The sequence below is a fragment of the Rousettus aegyptiacus genome, unplaced genomic scaffold, assembly GCF_014176215.1.
Source record: "Rousettus aegyptiacus isolate mRouAeg1 unplaced genomic scaffold, mRouAeg1.p scaffold_m13_p_2, whole genome shotgun sequence".
NCBI classification, from domain to species: domain Eukaryota; kingdom Metazoa; phylum Chordata; class Mammalia; order Chiroptera; family Pteropodidae; genus Rousettus; species Rousettus aegyptiacus.
In genome coordinates, this window is record NW_023416295.1 from 109,052,907 (window position 1) to 109,077,594 (window position 24,688).

The 24,688-nt window shown below is 33.7% G+C and overlaps 2 protein-coding genes and 1 pseudogene across 3 annotated transcripts in view; 1 reads left to right on the top strand and 2 right to left on the bottom strand.

Moving 5' to 3' along the window:
• The window catches only part of LOC107503745 (fibronectin), a 31,907-nt gene extending 22,329 nt beyond the window's left edge, over positions 1 to 9,578 (bottom strand). For both annotated transcript variants that reach the window (XM_016132463.2, XM_016132461.2), the window contains exons 1-6: positions 8,946 to 9,578; positions 8,139 to 8,186; positions 7,158 to 7,292; positions 6,609 to 6,744; positions 5,884 to 6,141; positions 4,259 to 4,473 (exon numbers count right to left, since the gene is read on the bottom strand). In XM_016132463.2, the coding sequence (XP_015987949.2) occupies positions 4,259 to 4,473; positions 5,884 to 6,141; positions 6,609 to 6,744; positions 7,158 to 7,292; positions 8,139 to 8,186 (792 nt within the window). In that variant the 5' untranslated portion in view covers positions 8,946 to 9,578. The remainder of the gene's footprint in view (positions 1 to 4,258; positions 4,474 to 5,883; positions 6,142 to 6,608; positions 6,745 to 7,157; positions 7,293 to 8,138; positions 8,187 to 8,945) is intronic.
• A 5,560-nt stretch (positions 9,579 to 15,138) lies between these two features.
• On the top strand, positions 15,139 to 15,257 carry LOC118614588 (annotated as a pseudogene).
• A 3,858-nt stretch (positions 15,258 to 19,115) lies between these two features.
• OTOGL (otogelin like) overlaps positions 19,116 to 24,688 on the bottom strand; it is a 128,013-nt gene continuing 122,440 nt past the window's right edge. The window contains exons 57-58 of the mRNA XM_036237843.1: positions 20,795 to 20,874; positions 19,116 to 20,172 (exon numbers count right to left, since the gene is read on the bottom strand). Of these exons, the coding sequence (XP_036093736.1) occupies positions 19,972 to 20,172; positions 20,795 to 20,874 (281 nt within the window). The 3' untranslated portion in view covers positions 19,116 to 19,971. The remainder of the gene's footprint in view (positions 20,173 to 20,794; positions 20,875 to 24,688) is intronic.

Below are 24,688 nucleotides of genomic sequence, written 5' to 3' on the forward strand. Positions count from 1 at the left end.
CTGATCATAATGCTTTGAAACTAGAGATCAACTGCAAAAAGAAATCAGGAAGAACCACAAATACATGGAGATCAAACAACATGCTACTGAAGAAAAACTGGGTCAGAGAAGAAATAAAAAAGAGAGATCAAAAGAGACACAGAAATGAATGATAATGATATTACAACATATCAAAACTTTTGGGACATGGCAAAAGCGGTCGTAAGAGGAAAGTTCATATCATTACAGGTCTTTCTCCAAAAATGAGAATGAGTCCAAATAAACAACTGAATGCTTCATCTTAAAAAACTAGAAAAGGAAGAAGAAATGAAGCCTGAAGTCAGCAGAAGGAAAGAAATAATCAAAATTAGAGCAGAAATAAATGAAATTGAAATCAAAATGTACATACACACACGAAAAAAAAAAGGTAGAAAAAATAAATGCAACAAAGAGCTGGTTCTTTGAGGAGGTTAACAAAATTGACAGACCGCTGACTAGACTCACCAAAGAAAAAAGAGAAAGGACACAAACAAAATCAGAAATGAAAGAGGGGAAATTATGACTGATATCGCAGAAATACAAAGGATCACACAAGAATACTATGAAAAAGTATATAACGCTAAATTTAATAACCTAGAAGAAATGGACCAGTACTTAGAAAAATACAACCTTCCTAGACTGAATCAAGAAGAACTGGAAAATCTGAATAGACCAATCAGCAGTGTGAAAATTGAAACAGTCATCAAAAACCTACCAAAAAGTAAAAGTCTAGAACCAGATGACTTCACTAATAAATGCTACCCAATATTCAAAGAAGATTTAATACCTATTCTCCTCAAACTTTTCCAAAAAATGAAGAGGAGATAATACTTCCCAACTCATTTTATGAGTCAAATGTCGCCCTGATACCAAAACCTGGTAAAGATAACACAGAAAAAGAAAAATATAGACCAATATCTCTCATGAACACAGTTGCAAAAATCCTAAATAAGATACTACCAACCTGAATACAGCAAAATATTAAAAAGATTCTATACCACAACCAAATGGACTTCATCCCAGAGGCACAGGAATGGTTCAACATACGCAAATCAATTAATGTGATACACCACATAAACAAATTTAAAAATAAGAATCATATGGTCATATCAATAGATGCAGAAAAAGCCTTCTACAAAATACAGCATTCATTTATGATCAAAACACTTCACAAAATTGGAATAGAAGGAAAGTACGTTAACATCATAAAGACCATCTATGGCAAACTCTCAGCCAACATTATACTTAATGGTGAAAAACTAAAAACCTTCCCTCTAAGATTAGGAACAAGGCAAGGCTGTCCACTATCACCACTGTTATTCAATATAACATTGGCAGTCCTAGCAAGTGCTATCAGACAAGAGAAAGATATAAAAGGCATCCAAATAAGAAACGAAGAAGTCAAACTGTCACTGTTTGCAGATGACATGATTCTTTATATAGAAAACCCCAAAGACTCCACAAGAATAAGCAAATACAGTAAAGTCTCTGGATACAAAATCAATATTCAAAAATCCATAGCTTTCCTATACTCTAATAATGAAGTGTCACAAAAAGAAGTAGAAAAAATAATTTCTTTGGAATTGTAACAAAAAGAATAAAATGCCTAGGAATAAATTTAATAAAACAAGTGAAGGACCTGTATAATGAAAACTATAAGACCCTATTTTTAAAAAAAATCTAAGAAGATACAAAGAAATGAAAAGATATTCCCTGTTCTTGGATTGGGAGAATCAACATATTAAAATGACCATTTTACCTAAAGCAGATTTAATGCAAACCCCATCAAAATCCCATTGGGATTTTTTAAAGAAATGGAACAAAAAAATAATCATATTTGTATGGAAGCATGAAAGACTCCAAATTGCCAAAGCCATCCTGAGAAAAAAGATCGAGGCTGGAGGAATCATTCTACCCAACTTCAAATTATACTACAAAGAGACAGTAATCAAAATAGCATGATATTAGCAGGAAAACAGACACACAGACAACTGGAACAGAATTGAGAGTCCAGAAGTAAACCCATATTTAGATGGGCAAATAATTTTCAACAAAGAAGCTGTAAACATACAGTGAAGAAAGGAAAGCCTCTTCAAAAATTGGTGTTGGGAAAACTGGAAAGCCATCTGCAAAACAATGAAATTAGACCGTTGTCTATCACCACATGCCAAAATTAACTCAAAATGGATTAAGGATCTGAATATAAGACCTGAAACAATAAAACTCATAGAAGAAAATATAGGTACTAAATTCAAAGACCTTGGGCTTAAAGAAGATTTTATAAATTTGACCTCAAAAGCAAGGGAAGTAAAAGCAAAAATAAATGAATGGGACTACATCAAACTAAAAAGCTTCTGCTCAGCAAAAGAAACCGCCAACAAGCTAAAGAGACAACCATCCAAATGGGAAAATATATTTGCAAGCAACACCTCTAATAAGGGCCAAATATCCGAAATATACAAAGGGCTCATACACCTCGATAACAACAAAAAATAACAAATAATCCAATCAATAAATAGGCAGAGGACTTGAACAGACATTTCTCCCTAGAGGACATACAAATGGCCAACAACTATATGAAAAGATGCTCAACATCGCTAGCTATTAAGGAAATGCAAATCTAAACTACAATGAGATAGCACCTCACATCTGTTAGAATAGCTATAATCAACAGGACAAGTAATAACAAATGCTGGAGAGAATGCAGAGAAAAAGGAACCCTCAGACACTGCTGGTGGGACAGCAAATTGGTACAGCCACTATGGAAAACAGTACGGAGGTTCTTCAAAAAACTAAAAATGGATCTACCATATGATCCGGCAATCCCTCTACTGGGTATTTACCCCAAAGACTTGAAACTTGAGATCCAAAAAGATATTTGCACACTGATGTTCATAGCAGCATTATCACAGTGGCCAGGACATGGAAGCAACTGAAGTGTCCTACAATAGATGATTGGCTAAAGAAGCACTGGTACATATATACAATGGAATATTACTCAGCCATAAGAAGAGATGAAATACTACCATTTAGGACAACATGGATGGGCCTCGAGATAATCATGCTAAGCGAAATAAGCCAGACAGGAAAAGTTGAAAAATCACATGACATCATTTATATGTGGAATATAAACCTAAAAGCAAAAAATGAGCAGGACAAACAAACATAGACTCATGGACATGGACTATAGACTAATGGTTACCAGAGGACTATAGATTAGTGGTTACTAGTGGAATGGTGGGGGAGGGGAGAGGTAGACGGGGTAAAAGGGGTCCAATATAGTGTTTAGGCAGAGGGTGAAGTGGGTAAAGGGGATCAAAGTTATAGTAGCTGAAGGAAACTGGACTTTGGGTGGTAAACACACAAGAGAATATACAGATGTCAAATGATAATGTACACCTGAAAATTATATAATTATATTAATCAATGTTATCCCAATAAGCTTAATTAAAAATTAATATGTGTGTGTGTGTGTATATATATATAAGAAGAAAGTATATATATATATATATAAAAGAAGTATATATATATATATATACATAAGAGAAGAAAGTATATATATATAAAAGAAGAAAGTACACTAGATAAATATTTGAGAATCATTGGTTTAGATAACAAATTAAGTAAAAAAATGGATGAGGTCACTCAAATGAATTAGAGAGATCTGGGGAAGGCCAAAATTAAAGCATAATTAGGTAAAGAAACAGACGCCTACAAATGAGATTGAAAGAGGTGAGGAAGAGATGAATAGGCAGAGTACAGAGGATCTTCAGGGCAGTGAAAATACTCTGCATGATACCAAAATGATGGATACATGACATTTCATATTCATCCAAACTTATAGAATGCACAACACCAAAAGTGAACTATAATGTAAACTATGAACTTTGGGTGATCGTGATGTGTCTGTATAGGTTCTTCAGTTGTAACAAATGTACCACATTGGAGTTGATAATGGGGGAGGCTATGTATATGTGGAGGCAGGAGTATAAGGGTATTCACTGTACCTTCCCCTCAATTTTACTGTGAACCTACAATTGCTCTGCAAAAGAGAGAGAGAAGAGAGAGATAAGAATATAAAAAGAGAAACAGCATCTGGCTTATAACAAGCACTCAATAAATATTCATTGAATGAACAAAGGAAGGAAGAAATGAATGAATAAATAAATGAGTGAATGGATGAATATAGGTAATACAGTTTTGTTTATCATGATATATGCATTTCTTTACAGTTACTGACCTTCAAATCATTAAGACCAGTCCACATTATTATTTGATTCTTTGACCTGAGATATGAAAATAAAAATTTTTTTTCCTCTTCACTTTTTATATCCACAAGGTGTGCAGAATTGAAGGATAATTTACAATGTTGCTGGGCTGTATTCCATGCCTTACTCTCTTTGCTGATTCTGTAACAGCTACTCTTTAATGCTACCCATCCTTGTGAGCAAGAACCTACCAAAAGAAAAATGCTCCATTAAAGATGAATTCAGTAATATAACATTTCATAATTATATTTCTTAACATCCCTAGAAGTTAATTGTGAAAACCTCATAGTATTAATTGTGCACTTGCCCCATTTCTCCCAAACCAATAAAACTGCTAAAGCTGTTATTATTCAAGGAGTAAATGAATTACTACCAATTAAAATAGCTTTTTAAGAAGCTATAAGAATTAATTATGTAAAATTATTGTCCCATTATAACTTAATTAAAACAAAAAACACAGATTTTTTTCTTCTTTTAAGTTACTTTAGGTTACCTTCCCTTACTCTTGTGCTGGTAGAAAATTTTTTTAAATATACTTTAGTTTTTTGTTTTTTTTTTTTTATTTTAGAGAACTATACATAATGCTTGCTAAGAATTCTGTTCTCTGCTACTTGACTTCAAATGGTTTCGCCTTCCAGAAAAAATAAAATAAAATGGAATGACTGCTGAGGCTTTTTCTCTGAGATCGCATATCACAGAAAGACTAAGGAAAACATCAGCCTGTTCGGAGGAGGTGTTGTACTTTAACTCTTGTTCATGCTTTGTCAGCACGTCAACCAACAATATTGGGATGCTATGGGAAGAATCCTTTGAAGGAACTGTTGTCTTATTTTTTCACAGGGGAAGAAGGAAGATAGGGAAAGGGAAAGCTTTAATTACCTTACTGTCTTTTTCTTACTATTCAAGTATTTTTCCACTTCACTTGTAAATATACATTGTGGTTCACTGATTATTCTTTTAAAGGTATTGAAATGGGACTCTTTGTCCATCACAGAGAATGTATTGACCTCATTAGTATATATGACTCTTTCCTCTTCTCATATCTTTTCTCACCACATGGGGAAAGAAAGTGGAACTAAGAAAGCACAAAAAATTTAACACATTCCCTTTCTGCTTGTAGTTTTCTAAATTTTGGTCACATCTGATCAGGGATGAGTAATGGAGAGGCTTTAAATAGGATGACAGTCTTATTTTATTAGATTTGAATGGACTTTTTAATATCTAAAAACGAGACTATTCACTGATACTTTAGAGTCACCTAAAAAGCTATAGAATTTATATGAACTATTCAGAGTTCAAGAAAAGAGGACCCACCCGGTTCAGTTTAAAAGTGGTGGAAGGAAAATAGAGTTGGTTCTTTCCTTTATACTGCTAAATCTACCTTGTTCACTAAATTAGTCAAATACCAGAATGATATAGTTATAAAAAGGGGACTATGCTAATTCATTTATAAGTAATTTATAGTGGACTATGCTAATTCATTTATAAGTAATTTATAGTGGCTGCATCACTTCTTAATAGAACAATGCAACTGCCAAGTTATCTACAAAACGTATAATAAATATATTAATTAATAACAAATTAAATATCTATATACCTGTTTCAACTTGAACATCCAGTCTCTGAAGTATATTTATAGAGTCCAAATGTAACTGTTTAAATTCAAAAGTAAAAGTATATAAGGTGGCAGGTTTCAAATTATCCCACTCATAGACGATGACATTATTTTGCATAATTTGTGAAGAATTATTAAGAGATATTGACACTGAAATGTCATTGGAAGATAGCACACTCCAGTTAAAAGAAACACTCGTACTTGTTGCTATTGTTTTAATATTTCTAGTTGAGATTCCACCTAAAAAAATCAGAAAGAATAATTAGTATGTTTTCAAATAAAACTGAATGAAACACAAGGATATTAAACTACAAAAGATTTACCATGGTAGAAAAATATTACTAACTATAAAATATTTTCTAGGCTATATGGGAGTTTCTTGTACCCTATTTAGAGTGAATGAATTAGATTACAAATCTTCATTATAATATTTTTTAGAATAATCTGGATTACACTTAACATTTCCACTATACTCACTTATTTATATTATTGTACATTAAATGTCAAAACTAAAAATGTTATTCTTAGCTTAAAATTTCTTTTAAATATTGAAATTTATATTATATTTAAAGAACAGAAGACTACTCTCATAATGTAATTTTCAACTACCATTACATACCAGTTAATCATTGTAAAATTCAAATTATCTGATATTTTTCCTTTTATAATTAGGTAATATAGCTAAACAACATATATATATTACTTACGTGTTTGAAATGACTTTTCACTTAAAATTTGTCCATATTTCATGGACTGTATAATGATGTGATAGTCTTCATTTTCTTCTAGTGTTATTATTGATTTTGGAGGTTTCTGTGGGTCTGTTGGAATGCTTTTGACATTCTATAAATAATGAGACACATATCCTTAAGAAATGTTTACTAAATCTGTGTCAGATACACTAAAAGTTTGATTTTTGTACATCTTCATAAAAAACAGTTTTTCCAATATGGAATATAAACATATACATAAAATATCTATTTTTACATAAAATGTTACTTTTTAAATACCTATTCTCTGTAATACGTAAATTCTAAAAAGGGAAATATATCATCATTTCCTCTGAAAAAGTTGAATATTATTTTGATCAACTACTTATTGAATATATTTCATAAATTCTAACATTTTATATGTTAATAAAATAAAAGTAAGAAATCACAGTAACTATTAAGTTTTTATTTCTGATATGGCATTTAGTGACAACAAATTTACACTATGCTTACTGTTCATCAAAGACAAAAAAAACGATGTCTTACTTTTTGGGCAAAATTATTAAGAAGTTGGTATTTTAAAAAATAAAATTCAGGACTTCCTCCCTTAGGAAATTCTTCCCATTCAATAAAAATCGTTGTTTGTCTATTTACTGGCATATAATAAAAACTTTTTGAGATCTGAAATGAGAAAGAAAAGTACTGGTAAAAAAATAATAAAAATGCAGTCTTGGTTATTAATTTACAAAAATAAAACCTAAAATATGCCAAATAATTGAAAAATATTTCAGCAATATGGATATCTACACATGAATTAAATAACATCCATTGGATAATGTATTTGTAAACATAATTTTGAAAATAACTTACAAAAGGGAAGTAAGATAAGAGCAGAGAAATTTAGCATCCATGTTTTTCAAACTAGGAAACACCATATTCCCAGGGTCAGGGGTAAGGAAGAGACATAGGAACAACACAGCACGCCCTCCTGGCATGTGAATTGTGTACCTGATGATAATGGCTACAAAACCGAATTATTTCACAGACATTATTGACAATACATTTGCGATTAAAATAAGTTTGAGTGCAAAACGTTTGTCATTTTAGAGCCTTAGTTTATTTATAAATAAAGAAAATATTACCAATTGAGGCAAAATAGACCTCAAGATCCGAGGCCCTTTACCTTCTCCAGATGACAAAAAAGAGTTCAACTCTCAGAATGATGTATTTATCAAAATTCCTACCAAAAACAACCTTAAAATGAGTCACTATCCCAGGTCTTTTACCAAATTCTCATCTCTCGCTCCACTGATTATCCCCAACACATTTTGTAAGCAGTGAAAACAGATGCCATCTATAAGTACATATTTGTCCAGCACCTAGCAAAGAAAATATTTTTTAAAAGTAAACCTAATATTTAGCAGTATTTCTCCCAACATACCCCTTGCTTTTCAAAATGTATAGACTCAATGCAATAGCATCCTGTCCATTAACTATTCCAAAAAGAGCATATTCGAAATGTCTTACCTTTATAGCATACAGTATCCAGAGCAGCAGAATAATTAATTTCTCCATCTGGAAAATATTTAGTTCAATTAAACATGTATATTTTTAGATTCAATGCTAAACTATTTGATATTATGTGGTGTGTGTGTATCACTTTAATATCATGTCTTCAACTTAGCCTGACTGCTCATCTAACAATGTTAAGGCATTAATAAGTAGGTTCTTCGTGATGCTCTCCACCTAATAAAATTGGAAACATTAGTGCTTTCCAACAAATAACAAAATAATTTGCTTCTCAAAGCTTCTATAATTATATACAAACGTCAGAAATAAAATGAATTATCAGGCAATTGCACGAAATTACATTGCATTATGTGAAACTATTTAACCTTAATTGGTAGAAATCTAGAACACCTACACACTGCTATTCTTTTGGCAGTAATTCCTCACATTTTATCATCATAAAAAGTATTTCAATATACCGTTGATGAAATTGAAATTTAAATGGGAAAGACATTAAAAATCTGTTTCAATTTATTTTTTAAATGCATTCATCTAAAAAGCTTTCGTAAAGTTTCCCAGGAATCTAGAGTCCTTGGGGACCTAAGAACGTTTACATTCATTTTAAGATATAAAAAGAAAAAAAAGTACCCTATATTTAAAATATATATTTCTAAAACTGAAAAACGGGATTTTAATAGTAAATAGGTACCCAGGACCAATTTCGAAACTCCCTAAAGCTCACTCTAAAGCAGATTTCATCCTACGAAATCTTCTTTAGTTCTAATTAAGCAAGTGTTCAAAATATACCCAGTTAAAAGGAAATACCTAATCACTCAATCCGCAGACTCCTCCACAAAACTGCAAAGCTTTAACCTTCTTCAAAAGTGTCCTATCCACGGGGCTGTGGTATTAACCATCACCCCTCCTCCCCCGCCGCGTGCCAAATCTAAGTGTAATGTAGAATTTCAAAGGCTTGTGTGCAATAATAAAGCCAACATGGAAAGATCGCCCCCGCTGCGTGTTCTGCAAGTCCCAAAGTCCCGGCTCAAATTCAGTGATAAGTCACTGTGCTTGCGTCCAGGCGAGGAGAAAGAGAGCAGCTGTCCTGAGACGCACCGTTTTAGAGTCCAGAGGAGCTAATTTGTAACCGGTGCTGAGAACAGCATAAAGGAAAGAACTATAGTGTGTGTGTTGGGGGGAGGACGGGGGTGGTAAGAGGGGTTAGACTAGTGGGGGAAAGAGGAAAGAGCAGAGACCTGGAAGTCACAGCGCGGGGGTTGCCCGGAGAAGAATGAGGGTGCTGGGCGCCCCTGCAACCCGCCAGGACACGACCCTTTGCAGGCGCGTGGTAACCCGGTCCCCGAGGCGCAAAGGCGGGGACCGCGCAGGAGCCGGAGGTCGCAGCCCAGCTCGCTGCCCGCCCGCGTGCTTCCTCTTCCCCGCTCCTCCCGGCGAGCCCTCGCTCTGCTCCGCTCCTCCCGCCGCTGCTCTGGCGGGTGTTCCCCCAGCCAGAGCGGTGCCCTCTCCCTCAGTCAGGTTAATTAAGTGAGGGTCTCCATGGCAACGGTATGCAGCGGGAAGGAGAGAAGTGGGAGGCGAGTCCCAAAACATTGAAATGTGGAGGAGAATTACACTCCGCATGGAAGAAGGGAGGAAAGGGTAGAGAGTTGAAGAAGAACGCGAGTGGGAAACATTGGAATCTCATGAAAAAGAAACAGAAGTCGATCATGTTGCTGTAACTAGCCCAGGTCCCGCGGAGGTTTAAGTTCATCCATGTGACTATGTATAAAGCCACATTTTTACATTGTTCAAATGTTGTGTGCTTTGTTTCCTTCCGCATCTGACTATTGATAAAACCCTCCCTCCTTCCTGAACACTTACTTCTCAGTTAGTTTCCCTGACATCACCTTCGCCTGGTCCTTCCATCTTCTTACTCCACTTTATACTCTGACATTTCTACATTCCTTCAGTCTGGGTTATTTTATTCACATTCCAGACTCTCGCTCATTTCGTCTTAGATCTCATTTCTTTCAGGGCTTCAGCGTAGTATTTACAGCTCCACTGGCCATCTCCACCTGAACGTTCCCCTCAAGCAACTCAAAACCATTTTTCCAAAACTATATCCATGATCTTTTCTCACCGAGCCCTTCCTGAGCAGAGGGTCAGCCAACCAAACAAAAAAGTCACCAACTCTGCATTCTCAAATCCTTTGCCTCACTACTCAAAGCCAACTTGTCCTCAAAAATCCCTTTGAGTCTATATGACTATGTATGAAGATATTCTAAAACATCTCTTAAGGAGATTCCTTGCTCTCTAGTCCCACAACCATGGGCTTAATTGAAAACCTTTATTATCTCTTTCTCTCTCTCTGGAAATTACATGCCAAGTTTCAGAGTTGGAACCTCATTTCAGATCCTATTGCTCAGAATATCTCTGAAAAGTTGATTGTGGTCAAGAGTAAGACTGCAGAGTGCTTTTACTTAAGTGTAATAGAGTGACAACTAATACTGGTTCACTGGGATTACTGCCAATAAAACCCACACTTGGACTATGTCTTCTTGTCTGATATCCTAGTCTCTCTTACATATTGTTAGCTAGTTTCCTGAGGAGGTGCAGGGAGTAAGAGTGGTAAAAGTAGCAAGTGTGATCTTTCTGAAATATACATATGATCATACCTGGAGTGCTTATTTAAAAGCCTATTCTGACTCTTGGTTGCTTACAGTGTACCTCTGAACAAATTCACTTTTCAATATCACTCTTCTCCTTTCCCCTGGCACTCTAACTTATACCCTCAATTAAGTAACAGGCCATATACATTTGCACCTCTGTTTTCCTATAGAACTTTGTTTATATTCTAGCGTACAAATTGACTTTTTTAGTATTTATGTCCTCAGGCAAATCAGGAACTCCATGATGGCACAGATTATTTCTTAATTCAGCATAGTTATAGATATGTCAATTATATCTCAGTAAAACTGGGGAAAAAAGAAAAATCAAGAAACTGGTCATAATAAACAAATAATCCATTAAGTGAATTGAGTAAAGTATACATATTCCAATACGGCTTTTTTAAATCATGGATTTGTTTTGCAAAAAGTGGCATTTTAAGTAAGCTGCCATCATAACACTACCACTTTCTGTAATTTATGTCAATCTCTCTACTAGGACAGTAAATTTGATAGCACGTTAATCAATATGGTTTCCTTAAAAAGCTCTCCTTCCTGAGGAAATATCCTATGAAATATAGTGTGGTCTTGTTTCTGCCTTAATCTTTTTCTTTTGGCCTAGGAACTTGAGTATAGAGAAACTACATAAGATTCAAGAAAATTGTGGGTCATTTCTTTTGAGAAAAGGAAAGGTGTAGATTTAGTATTATTTCAGGGCATTTGTTCTTAAGAAAAATAATTCATTTTTCAGATAACAGCCATTTAAGCAATCATGGAGATCTTTAATATCTTATAACATGAATTTCCTATTAGGAAATACATTGTTTGAGATTGGATCAACATATTTGCATAACCACATCCCTGCCAGAAATGTGTGTGTGTGGGTGGTGGTGGTGGTGGTGGTAGTGGTGGTATGGAGGGGAGAGTTCCCCACATCATCAGGCGATGCTCGGGACACCAGCTAAGTGTCCTACGATTCAACTCAATTCTGATATCTACCTAGAAAGAGCATCAGATTCCACAGGGTAAGGGTTAGGCCTATAAGCCTATCCCCTATTCCCAACTTAGATGCCAGTCACAAGCCCAGGTTGTTAATTATTCTTCTGACCAACAGGCTAAAGATTGGAGGTTCCTATGACCCCATCCTTGGGTTCGATTAATTTTCTAGAGAGGCTCACAGAATTCAGGAAACCTGTTTATTGGTTTATTATAAAAGAACATAACTCAGAAATAGCCAGATGGAAGGGATGCATAGGGCAAGGTAGTGGTAAGGGGTACGGAGCTTCTATGTCTTCTCCAAGTGGGCCATTCTCCCCAAATCTTCATGTGTTCACCAACCTACAAGGTTCCAAACCCTGCCCATTTGAGATCTTATAGAGGCTTCATTATATAGTCATGACAGATTAAATCATTGGCCATTGGAGATTAATTCAACCTGCAGCCCCTCTCCTCTCCTTGAAGGTCAGGTGTGAGACGAAGTTCTGATCCTTTAATCACAGGGTGGTTCTCTTGGCAACCAGCCCCCATACTTAAGTGTGGTCAGAAAGTCACCTTATTAACATAAAAGACAACTTCATTGCTCTCATCACTTAGGAAATTCCAAGGGTTTTAGGAGTTCTGTGCCCAAAACAGGGAAGAAGACCAAATATACATTTATTACAAATTGCCGTAAAATGTCTAGATACCTGACATCCCTTCATCCCTTCTTATTAGATTGATCTAAAACAGGTCACCCTATCTCTAGTTTTCCCCTACTTTAATCCATTTTCAACTGTCTTCAGATTAATCTTCCTAAAGGTCAGTTCTGATAATGTTACTCTCCTACTTACAATGTCTTCAATGGCTCTTCAACCTCCCTAATTCCTTATTCTGTTCATTGAAGTCCTCCAGCACATTTCAGTTTGCTTCATATATTTCAGTTCACCTCAGATATGTTCAGTTCACTGTTTTTATCCTTAATAATTTCCCCTTATTTCACCTTTCCCATAAAGCTTTTTCTGGGTACCCATAACAAGAGTCACCTCTCTCTCCTCTGTACTTCTGTGTCATTTAATGCTTCTAATGGATGATTCATTAAATTATATTTTTAATAGAATCATCCGTGGACACCTTAGTATCTCTATCAAACTGTAATCTCCCTGAAAGTAGAACTTATGTCCTATTAATCTTCATAGTACCCATGGAGCCAATAGTGATACCTTACATAGTACACACTCAAATATTTTTTTTAATGAACACTTGTTTAAGGAATATTATAAAACTCTCATTTTCATTTTCTAGGTGACACTTGGGGCTTATAACTTTGTAAATATTTAAAAATGTTTTTGGAAATAGCAAACATAAATTTTAACATGAGTTAAGTCACTCTAGAAAAACTCATGCACAATCGATGATTATTATAAAAACATCTGGTTCTGCTTTAAACTCCAAGAGCTTTTTTGAGAGTCCTTTGCAATGCACATGAAAATCTTTGTTTCTTCATGCTTTACCTGTTAGAGTAGCAAGATCTATTACATTCTGGAATGTGGAAAAGTGTACTGTTTTAAGGTCACAATGAAACAGTACTTCAAAATTAAAGACCAACATAAAAATATTTTTCTTTAAATCTTCTAACCTGGATAAATTAGTGGTATTTTTTTTGTGTTTTCTTCTGTCTTGTTTCCTGTTCTTACAGGCTTTTTAAAAATGTCCTCCTTCAGAGAATTTTGTTCAAAATTTTCACACAAAAATAACACTTTCATAAGATGATATGTAATCAAAGTGAGTCAGATTTCTAAAATTATTTAATAGATATTGTTGCTATAGAATTCCAAAGCTTTATTTTGTTGGAATGAATTATAAGAGAAAGAAAATAAAAGGTGGATTAGCAGCATTTTTTAATCTGTATTTAGTTTCTTAAATGTGATGATGCCAAAAAGAGTGGATTTTTTTCTATAATTAAGTCTGGTCTTTTCTACAATATAGAATTTCCTAAAAACTTGTGATATTATCTTTTTAGCATATTAATTTATACAACATGAAAAGTAGTTATTGCAATAGATCTTTTATAAAAAGATTCAATCATCCAAATTAATCCAAATTAATTTACTTTGAATGAAAATGGTATGTTTAATAAAGTATTACTGGCTGTGCTTCAGGATCCAAGATTAAGGTTTGCATTTTTCTATATCCATTGGTGTGAACTAAAATGCAAATGTCATGTTGAGAATAGAACCAAAGAAAAAGGAAATTCATCCCTGGGATGGGGGTAGTTGTGAAGCCATTCAGAGGTCTGGTCCATTAAGTTTATGGCTTTCCTGATATATTTGTTAGCAAGTATGCCAAGACAGATGAGACTTTTCACATTTAATATATTTAATGAATTCAGTTCAGTAAACTTTTACTAAGAAATTAATGAAGAAAGTATCTTAAATGGAGAGACAGAGCAAAAATTTGAGCAACTACAAGGGCTTTATATCCAGAGGAGAAGATCTGTTATCTTTATACCTTGAAAAATCAGAGAAATAATTAAAGACTAACACGAAAACATTCCTCCTTAAATCTTCTCACTTGGATAAATTAGTGATACTGTCATGTCTCTCTTTATAGGAGACAGTAGAGCTCTGTGAGTTCACAGGGATGGCCTATGATCCCAGTCCATCCAACCTTAACACTCTAACCCTTTCTCTAGGAAGAATTCTAGGATAATAGCTAAAATTCCCATCCCCTGATATTCACACCTTATGGAATCCTCTCTACCTGAGGGTTGGTGGACTGTGAAAATAGTTAGATCGCCACTTCTATGGTTTTATTACTTTATATAAGACTTCATTATAGCAGAACAGTGGAGGGATTCCTCTGTTGGCTTTGAAGAAGTAAGTTGTCATGATGTGGGAGGGCCAAGTGGTTAGAACACGAATAGAGCTTCTAGGAGCTGAGGGTGTGTCCCATTCCACAGCCAGCAGGAAAACACAGAACTCAGTCCTAAAATTAGAAGAAGCTTAATTATGTCAACAACTTGAATGAGCCTGGAAGAAGAGGACTCCAAACCTCAAATGAGAACACAGTCCTAAACAACAAATTAATTTCAGTCTTATGAAATCTTGAGCAAAGAGCCCACCTACCCCCTATCCTGACTCCTCACTTACAGAAACTGTCAGATAAAAATATTTTGTTTCAAACCAATAGATATACAGTAATTCGTTTCATAGCAATAGAAAACCTATACACAGCCACAGTCAATGTGATTTGTCAGTTGATAAATAAGTCTGGCCAATCATTGCATAGAATTTTCTAACTAGAGCTCAGAGATAACTGTCCTTTCTTTGTTGACAAATGTAATAAAGGTTGTTTTATAAAAACGGCTATGGACAATCTACAGCCATGCCACCCTGAACGAGCCCAATCCCATCTGATCTCAGAAGCTAAGCAGGGTTAGGCCTGGTTAGTACTTTGATGGGAGGCCACCTAGAAAGACCAGGTGCTGTAGGTATAAAAAATAAAAAATAAGGGATTGTAAGCTGACAAGGTTCTTAAAATCTATGAGGTCAACCAAGGGATGTCTCACCTAAAAATAATAAAAATAATAAAAATTTAAAAAAAACTGCTATGGCCATGTGCTAAGATGCAGTGGCCAAAGATACAGATGGAGCAACCCAGAGTGCAGTGGGACAGAATGAAGCTGGCAGTGCAAGGGAAGCAGAGATTAAGACACTTAAGTCCAGGCATATCATTCTCTCTTGTACATATCAAAATTTGGTTATCTCAACTTCTCAAATTCTTCGAAGGACATCCTTTGGCATGACATCATGCTGTAGCTCCTCCCTCAGATTAGTAAGTAACATCACTGGGCTTTGAACCTAAATAGTCTAGTTCCAGAGTCTGTTTGCCTAGCCATGAATCACAGGAAGAGCTATAGAATTTCCTTGTCATTAATTAAATAATTTATTTTGTTTAACCTGATATAATTTAGAGCAGCTGCAGGTAGATCAAAGAAATGAACACAAGTAGAAAAAGTACAAGTATCCAGGTACTACTTTTAACATAAAATCTAATATATTTATATCTCGTGACTCTAAAGTTAAGAAATAATCATTTTCTAATTGTTGATTTTAATGTACTGTCTTGATATCAAATAATTCTCATATGTTTGGTTAAGCATTTATTATCCTAACATTATTTTTTGTGTAACCTTCTATTGCCTTAGCTTCTATGATGCCCATTAAGGCTCCAGGCTTTACTCCAAACTCTATGGCTATTTTTTCTCGGCCTCCTCCTTCTTTGAGCATTCTTTTACTGTATGATCCCTAAATATTAGATGGTCTTGGAACCCTATTTTCCTTTCACTATATTCTCACCCTAGCTAACTTAATTCATTAGCATGGCTTTATGATATTTATATGTTAACAAATCCTAATTTCCAGCAGAGATTTCTCATCTTGGAACCAGTTCAATAAAAATAGCCATAGCCGTGAACTAATAATTTCACTCCATTGTTTAATTGTGTCAACATTCTCAGCATAGGATTCTAAATCTTCCCAATCATCCCTAAAATGCTCCTCCATCCACCTAATTGCTCACAAACTCAGAGGCTTTCTCAACACACTTTTTTTGTACCACGATGATTAGCAAATCCTCTTGACTTTATGTTGAAATGTATCTTGTATACTACAACTTCCTCTGTCTATACTGTCACTGTCATTTCTCACCTAATCCACAGCAATAACATCTAACCAGTCTCTGTTTATTTTTGGCTCCCCAGCCCATCTCATCAGCGTCATCCTGCACCACACTCCTCATTTTTCAAAATGCATAAAAAACATTCCTTGTCTTGTCCTGTTCTTCCCTCCCACAAGATCTTAGTACATGCTATTTGCTTTACTTGGAAATGTTTCATTAACTTACACTCACCCTCAGGTCTCAACTGACACATCACTTGCTTCAGAGGTCTCCCCTTATTTTCCGCCTAACCCAAATTCTGCATCACTTCCTCATAGCAACCTCTAACTTGCCTTTATAATATTTATCAGTTAAAATTGCTTATTTATTTATATTAGTATATACTTATTTTATAACTAATTAAAATATGTGGAACATATGATACACAGTTCAAGAATCAAAAGAATTATTAAGTTCTACATTGAGAAATTTTTTCCTATTCCAGTCTCCATCTATACTAATCCACCCCCATCATTTATTTATGCCATTTTGCTACTTTATTGTTTAGCCTTCCTATAAAAATATAAGTAAATATGATTTTATTTTCTTATTTTGGTCAATTTCATACAAAATCTAGCATTCTACATACGCTGTTCTATAATTTATTTCACTTAAAAATATATTCTAGAATTATTCCATAGCATTATAGAAAATTTTTTTACCTTATATGATTAATATAATTTATTCAAGTCTCGTTGGTTCCAGTCTTTTATATTACAAACCATGCTGCAATAGATAAATGTGTACAAATGCGATTTTGTGTTTGTACAGTTGTTTGTGTAGGATATTCTCCATAACTTGGGTCAAGCCAAAAAATATTACCTCTAAATTTCAGTAGGTGTTTATTTGAGAACATCTCAGGATTTCTACAGTTTCGTGTCATCACCAATGACATTTGGAAGTGCTTATTTATCCAGAACCTTAAAAATATAAAAGTATAATTAGACTTCTGAATTGCTACCAGTCTAGTAGGGAAGAAATTTCAGTTTGGTGTAGATTGAATTTGAAATGCTTTTTTTAAGTTATTCTTTATCTTTTCATTGTTAAAGAGTCCACTAGCATTATTTCATTTTTTTAAAAACTATCAGTACAGTTGTTGGACCATGTTTCTATTAAATTGTTGATATTTTTAGGATAAAATTAGTCTTTATCAGTGTTTCATTGCAAATATTGTTCTTTGGTTTTATATTTTTCTTTTGACTGACATTGTTGGTCTTGCAGAATTTGTCTCCAGTTTTTTGTTAAATTTACCAATCTTTTTTAGGCTTCTGGATATTAAGTCAGAATTAGAATAGCTTTCCCCACTCTAAGATTTAATGAATTTTTCTCATATTTTCTTTTAGAATTTCTACATCTTTTGTTTTGTTTGTTTGTATTTTTCACATTTAAATCTGATACATTTAGAATTTATCCTGATACCAATGGATGTATGAATCCAAAATTCTCTTTGTCCAAGTTACTACCCAGTTGTCCCAACTCTATTTAAAATGGGAAGTCTATTTGTAGCCCTATGCCGATTTGAGGGCCACTTTTATCATACACTAAATTCTAAAAAGTTTTGGTTTCTCCTCTGGACATTCTTATAACTTTGTTTATGTACCTAATGCCTACTTTCTCACTTGACTCTAAGTTGCATAAGCATGAGCACCATGTCTGTTTTGTTTTGCCTGTGCCCTCAGAACAGTGCCTGGCACATAGCAGGTACTCAATACATATTTGCTGTATTTGAACATTTTTATGAAGTTCTAAGAAAATGTTTCCCTTATCTCCACAAATAGGTTTAAAGATGATTTAATATTTTTAATTTAATAACAAATATTTTACAGAGCATGAAAATAAAGAAATGGGTGATAGACAATATATATGATGTGCCTCATTTAAGGTATGTAACAGTTTTTCTTAAGCAAAATGTCAATTTATTCTAACAAAAAACATTTGATTCAATCTATATGTTAACAGGAGTCAAAGGATACTGAAATGAAAAACCTAGATGAAATACATATATTAAGAACAAATAAGATAAAATCAATATTTATATACAGGAGACACTGGAACTTTGCAGATGCAATGATCATTTCATTCTTTCATCTATTGCGAGGTAACCCTGGTGATCCAAGATATCTAATAAGCTGCAATTTTTTATTTTGATATAGAAGCAAATCACCTAACTCAAATCTGAGCCTAGACCACCAGGCCCTTGCACCTGCTCTTCAATGCAACTTTACTGTTCTCTTGTTGATGTTCGATTTCATTCGGTCCCCACAATAATACCAAATAGAGCATTCTCCTTTTTACAGATGAGGAAACACAGATAATTACACATTATAAGTGTCAAACAACTTAGGGATTTGTGAAGATCTCAGAATATATTCCTTGCTAGTATCAATAATCTACTGTATGTAAAAAGTGCAGCATTCCACTATAGAATTATTAGTACATTCAAATAATTTTATTTCATTCTTCATTGGCAAAGCAGCAGCATGAAAGCAAAATAGCACACAACTTCAATAGCATGCAAATACATCTCAAGAATCAGATGTGCAGGAGACAGTAAATAGCTAAATAAATGTTAAAATAGTAACAACATATTTTAATAGTATAAAAAATAAAAGCCCAAAATATCTCACCTCTATTTAGTAACTGATGCTACATTTCCCCATTCCTTATTATTTGGATAACTACTATATATATACATATATGTACATATGTATGTGTGGCATTATTTTCCTTTTTTATAAAAACATTGAATTTAAAATTCTTAATTCTGTGCAAAGCAAACTTTTTAGGATAAAAGATTTTGTAATAGACACCTTACTATACTGTTCAAAAGAAAAAAACATAGGACTAGAATATAAAAGACCCAGACTTAACCCAACTGCAACATGATTCACTACATTGTTATAGTAAATGAATTTGCACAAGTCACACAGCTTCTCTGGTTATCTGCTACACCTGAAAAATGAGGAATTTGCAATAATAACATCCCTAATATCCAATGAAGCTTTAAATAACCTAAAACCCTGTAGTTCTATGATCTGTATCTGATAGAACTTTTTATGACTCTCCAGATGCCAATTCTAACTGATTACATTTAGCAGACTAAACAGTAAGGATAAAAGAGTACCTTAATTTGGATAATTCTGTGAGTCAAAAAATAACTATTAAGTGAAACTTCAAGACTTCTGCAAAATAACTTTCTAATTAATGAGCATGTTCCAGGTCTGCTGCATGTTGCAGTTATATCCATAATAGCATTTCGGCTCAATAGCTTAAAAATCACTTGATTCTCTAAAATAGAGTAAATCACTAAATTTAATTTTTCTATGGAAATTGTGCATATTTTGTATCATGTTAAATTGCTATATCCTAATAGTTTGAAAAATACATTATTGTTCAACAGTATAAATCTGCCCAATGCCTAAATAATAGTAATAAAAGTCAACACCATTTGACATTATGATGTTGCATAGCTCTTGGAATACAAAAGTTTAATTCCACTGGCATGTGCAATCTATAGGTTCCTGGAGAGTGTACATGATTTCAGTGCCATTTCCTGAGCAATACAAAGGCACAGTCAAATTTCGAACCCCATTTTCACGACAACACTTGCAGAATCTTAGATGGCTCTCAATATTGATGTTATATATGGTAGCCGATGGGCATTTTCCATCACAAGATGCAACATTTATCTATAAGGAGAGACAATGAGAAAAAATGTCTTAAAAATTTAAAAACTTGTTACTTGATTCTCCTAAGAAGTCAAATAAAAGCAAGGCTTTCTTCCTTATCACTTTAACTCTCAAGCTTCATTCAGTCATTAAAAGATTGTAAAACATATTAGGTTGAAATTTAGTAACTCAGTTAAGTCAAAGAGATGGGGATGCCTAAGACAACAATGCTAACAACTCAAAGTATGAAATATGTTCATATAACTAGAGAAGTATCTGCAATATATTAATAACAATCTAATGAGTCTATTGCAACCTATATTCTCTCATGACTCAAGTAGACAGTAAGTCATATTAAAGGAGATGAAGCTAGGACTATTTTTGCTGCGTAAAATTGCATAGTTAAGAAAATATGTGGTCGACTATATTTAGGTTTAATTTCCACCTCTCTTAATTGCAGTTATCATTCAAAACTTAATGAACACTTCTTCACAAACAATATTTTAATATTATAATTTAGAAATAATCTCAAAGTTAAATATTGTAAGCGTTAACATTTTATTGGCTTACAAACTTAGTGCTGTTACACATATGCATTTGGAAAGACACATGCCCTTTATGTAACAAATATTTTTACACTTACAGAGCTTTGACTTATACAGTCCTGTTTCCTTATAACTGATTTAATAATCACTTTCTGGCATATTCTTTCTTCTCGTTTACCTGATAAAATATAGAATGTATTTATTCATTAAAAGGCCCATTGTCAAACTGTTTCTTAATTCAATTAACATGAATATATTAAAAATTAATATGTACATATAAAATGTATTCCTAAATTAAGAAATATTTAAAATTTAACCCATAGATTTGATGTTCAACACTTATTTTCATCTTCTAAATAGATTTTCTCATATTTTCTAGTTTTATACTTATCTCTTTTTCTTAATATCCTAAAATAATTATTATAATTACAAATCAAAAATGGTCTACATATACAGTAATGCTCACATCAACCTGTGTGTGGCATAAAAATAGATAAATACATATTTAAATACATATTTAAAATCCTAAAAATTAAAATAGCTTTTGGAATAAACCATGGTTTGTAATGAATACACATGTACATAATTAAGGCATTTGTACATATATACATAAGTCTATTTGAAGTGAAAAATTAATAGATTTAAAACTACATTATTTTAATGTATATTAATAAAATATCAAGCATGAATGTAATTGAATTATCAGTCATGTTGAAATGTATGGATAAGTGATATTAACTTAATTTTATGACTCTGAAATGATCTCTTATGATTTTAAATGAAAACACTTTGTGTTAACTAATGACATTTATATGCCTCTGTGTGTGGGATGGATTATCACATGATAATACACCAAAAAGATATATTTAATGCTGTATGTACTAGATATAACCCAGAATCAGGATGCAAAAGACCAAGGTTTTTTACTCTGATACTAATTTGCTTGTCACTTTAGGAGAGACATTGAATCATTCTACTGAGTTTCCTTGTCTCAAAAGATTGGATTTAGATTTGCAGTGTTCCAATGACTTTAGTCACAAAATCTTTATATAAATGCTTATGTGCAATCCCAACAAGTAAAGTATCTAAAAGTTGAGCTACTCTGGTTAAGCAAAGATTGCCTAAAACTAAACTGCCCTTCTAAAGGTCACCCTTGATCTTCAAATTGCTAAATTCAAGGTCACATCTCAGTTCTTATTCTATTTCTAAGCAGCATTCGACCCAGTCCATCACTCTCTCTCCTCCTTGATACTTTCTGCACTTGGCTCTCAGAGCACCCTCTTCGGTTTTCCTGCCATCTCATTCACGCTCCTCCTCAGTCTCCTTTTTCTTTTTCCCTTACCTGACCTCCCAACTCTAGCATGGCTCAAGTCTCAGTGTTGGAGGCAGAGGGCAGGCTGTTTTGTACCTTATGATACTTTCACTTAGTGGTTACTTCATTAACCTTTCTAGTCATATGTAAGTTTAAGAAAAAGAATAGTCGAGAAAGAAAACATCTTTAACATAACTTATAAGGCACTTTATCCTTTTCTTGCTATCAGCTTCACCCCTGTGGTATAGCCATACTTGCTATTTCTTTTGATCTCAACACTCTTCATTATTCCTGACTGACTTCCCGAGGACATTGAGTCTCTACTCAAGTGACACCTAATTGCATAGGTATTTTCTAACCATTCACTTAAATTAGCAACCCAGTCCCCCTCACTCTCTGCCTCTTTTATTCTGCACTATTTTTCTTTACTCATCACATAATAGTACATATTATCTGTTCATTGTTTCTACCCTTTCTTGATAATATGCACAGTGTATGCAACACTTTTTTATTCACTATCACAGTCCTAGGGCTAAAAGACTAGTACATGGTAGACACTCAATAAAATTGGTTTGATAAGTCAGTTCATTCAATGAATAAAATTGGGATAGCATAAATTTCTTGTTAGTTGGCTAACTTTGGTCGTTCTCTGACATCAAAGCAGAAACTACTTATTAATCCTTACACATCAGATGAGAGAAAATGAGGTGGCTTATTATTTTTCTGCAGCTTCAGAGAGCTGAGTGGAATCAAAAAGACCCTGGGCCCAGGCATTGGACAGGCCTAAATCTATTACTGATTACTGTAATCAACTTTTTTGAACCACTGTTTTCTCATCTATAGTGGAAACCATACCTACCTCTTTATCTAGCTCCCAGAACTTGTAGAGATTAGTCATAGTACTGTCTGTAATAAGCTTAATAAAGTGTTGTTGTGTGACAAGCAATAAATGGTAGTAATACGGTCAGTTACAAAGATCTTCTTCTATACACCCTCAGTTAATATAACTGTACTCACTTCTCTAGTAATTAACATGGGGTTACAGAATCCAAGATCTTAACATGGCAATATGATTCTATTCCTTCTATATCTATTCTATTCCTGTATCGCATACCTACAGAAGAGTCTAGCTTCTGAGGAAGCAGGGGAAAAAGAAATGAGATCATAAAAATATAAACTTCCTCACATTCTGAAACTTAATTTCATTCTTTGGGTTCCTTATACAAATACTACCAGATACACATTAGTTTACATTTGATTCAGAGAATACTAAATTAAAAATTACTTATTCCTAATAGCAGAAAATTGTCAATTAGTGTGTGTCTAAGATCCTGAGTAATTAAAAATGCATAAGTGGCATTATGCTATCCACAAAGTCCCAGCAATAAAAATTGTTATGGGTTGAATGTGTTTTCCAAATATTCTTATGTATCTCCAGTACTATGAGACAACAAATTTCTAAGTCGCTCCTCACTCCATTTGTATTACTTTGTTACAGCAGCCCCATCAAACTAACACAAAACCAAAACAGATATCAGGCCATCTTATGTTGAACTTTTTTGCTCATTGTGGGTAGGTTTGTGTGTTAGATTACGGCTTTTCATACATTATGTAAATAAAACTTCAGTCATTCTAGCCCTGCCACTGAGCAACATATATCATCAGTCAGCCTCTCTCTGCTCTTTCCTAAAACTTATTCTGGTGATGTTCCAGAATATTACAAGAGGTTAAGATGCAAGCTGTGAAATCATTTCTGGAGGAGAATCCCCATAGCTCACAAGAAGTATGAGTTGGTTGAGTAACCTAACCTCTCTAAGCTGAAAATCAGGAAAAATTTGTCGCAATTAAGATAAATTCCTTTGAATTTTGTGAGGAATAAATACCATGTAGAAAATTTAGGAGAGTTCCTGATTTATAAGCTGTTATTATGGTCGATAGTATATATAATAATTATGGTGTATCAAATGTTAATACATTTTAATACTCAGTCTGATATGACTATACAGCTCTAAATAGACAAGAATTTTCTTACTTATTTATGGAATTTAGCCCTTCATGAAAGAAGTTCAGAAATCTCACCTGAGAGGCATGATAATTTGTAATACTCCAATCCCACATCATGACATTTTTAACCTAAACTGTGTCATAACATTTTTCCCATAAACTTTTCTACATAATTAAAAAATTATTGTCTATGCTAAGGTTTCTAAAACCCCTATTCTATTTTGATATAAATTCATAAACACTTCAAAAAGGGAAAAATTAAGGTAGCTGCATGAATATCCATCTATTCTATTTCTAGCTTTAAAATCATTAGCAATCACTATGAAATAAACCTTATGATTTAAATTAATATAAAATATATTGTATCTACAGCCATGTTACCCTGAACAAGCCCAAACCCTTTCTAGTCTCGGAAGCTAAGCAGGATCGGGCCTTGTTAGTACTTGGATGGGAGACCATCTAGAAAGACCAGGTGCTGTAGGCGTAAAAAATAAAAAAATAAAGGACTGTAAGTGGACAAGGTTCTTGTAATCTGTGAGGTCAACCAAGGGTTGCCTTGCCCCAAAATAAAATAAAATAATTAAAATAAAATAAAATATATTGCATGCACATAACTTTAATTATCAAAATAATCATGGGAAGTTTTATATATAAGATTTAAATATATTCACCAGTT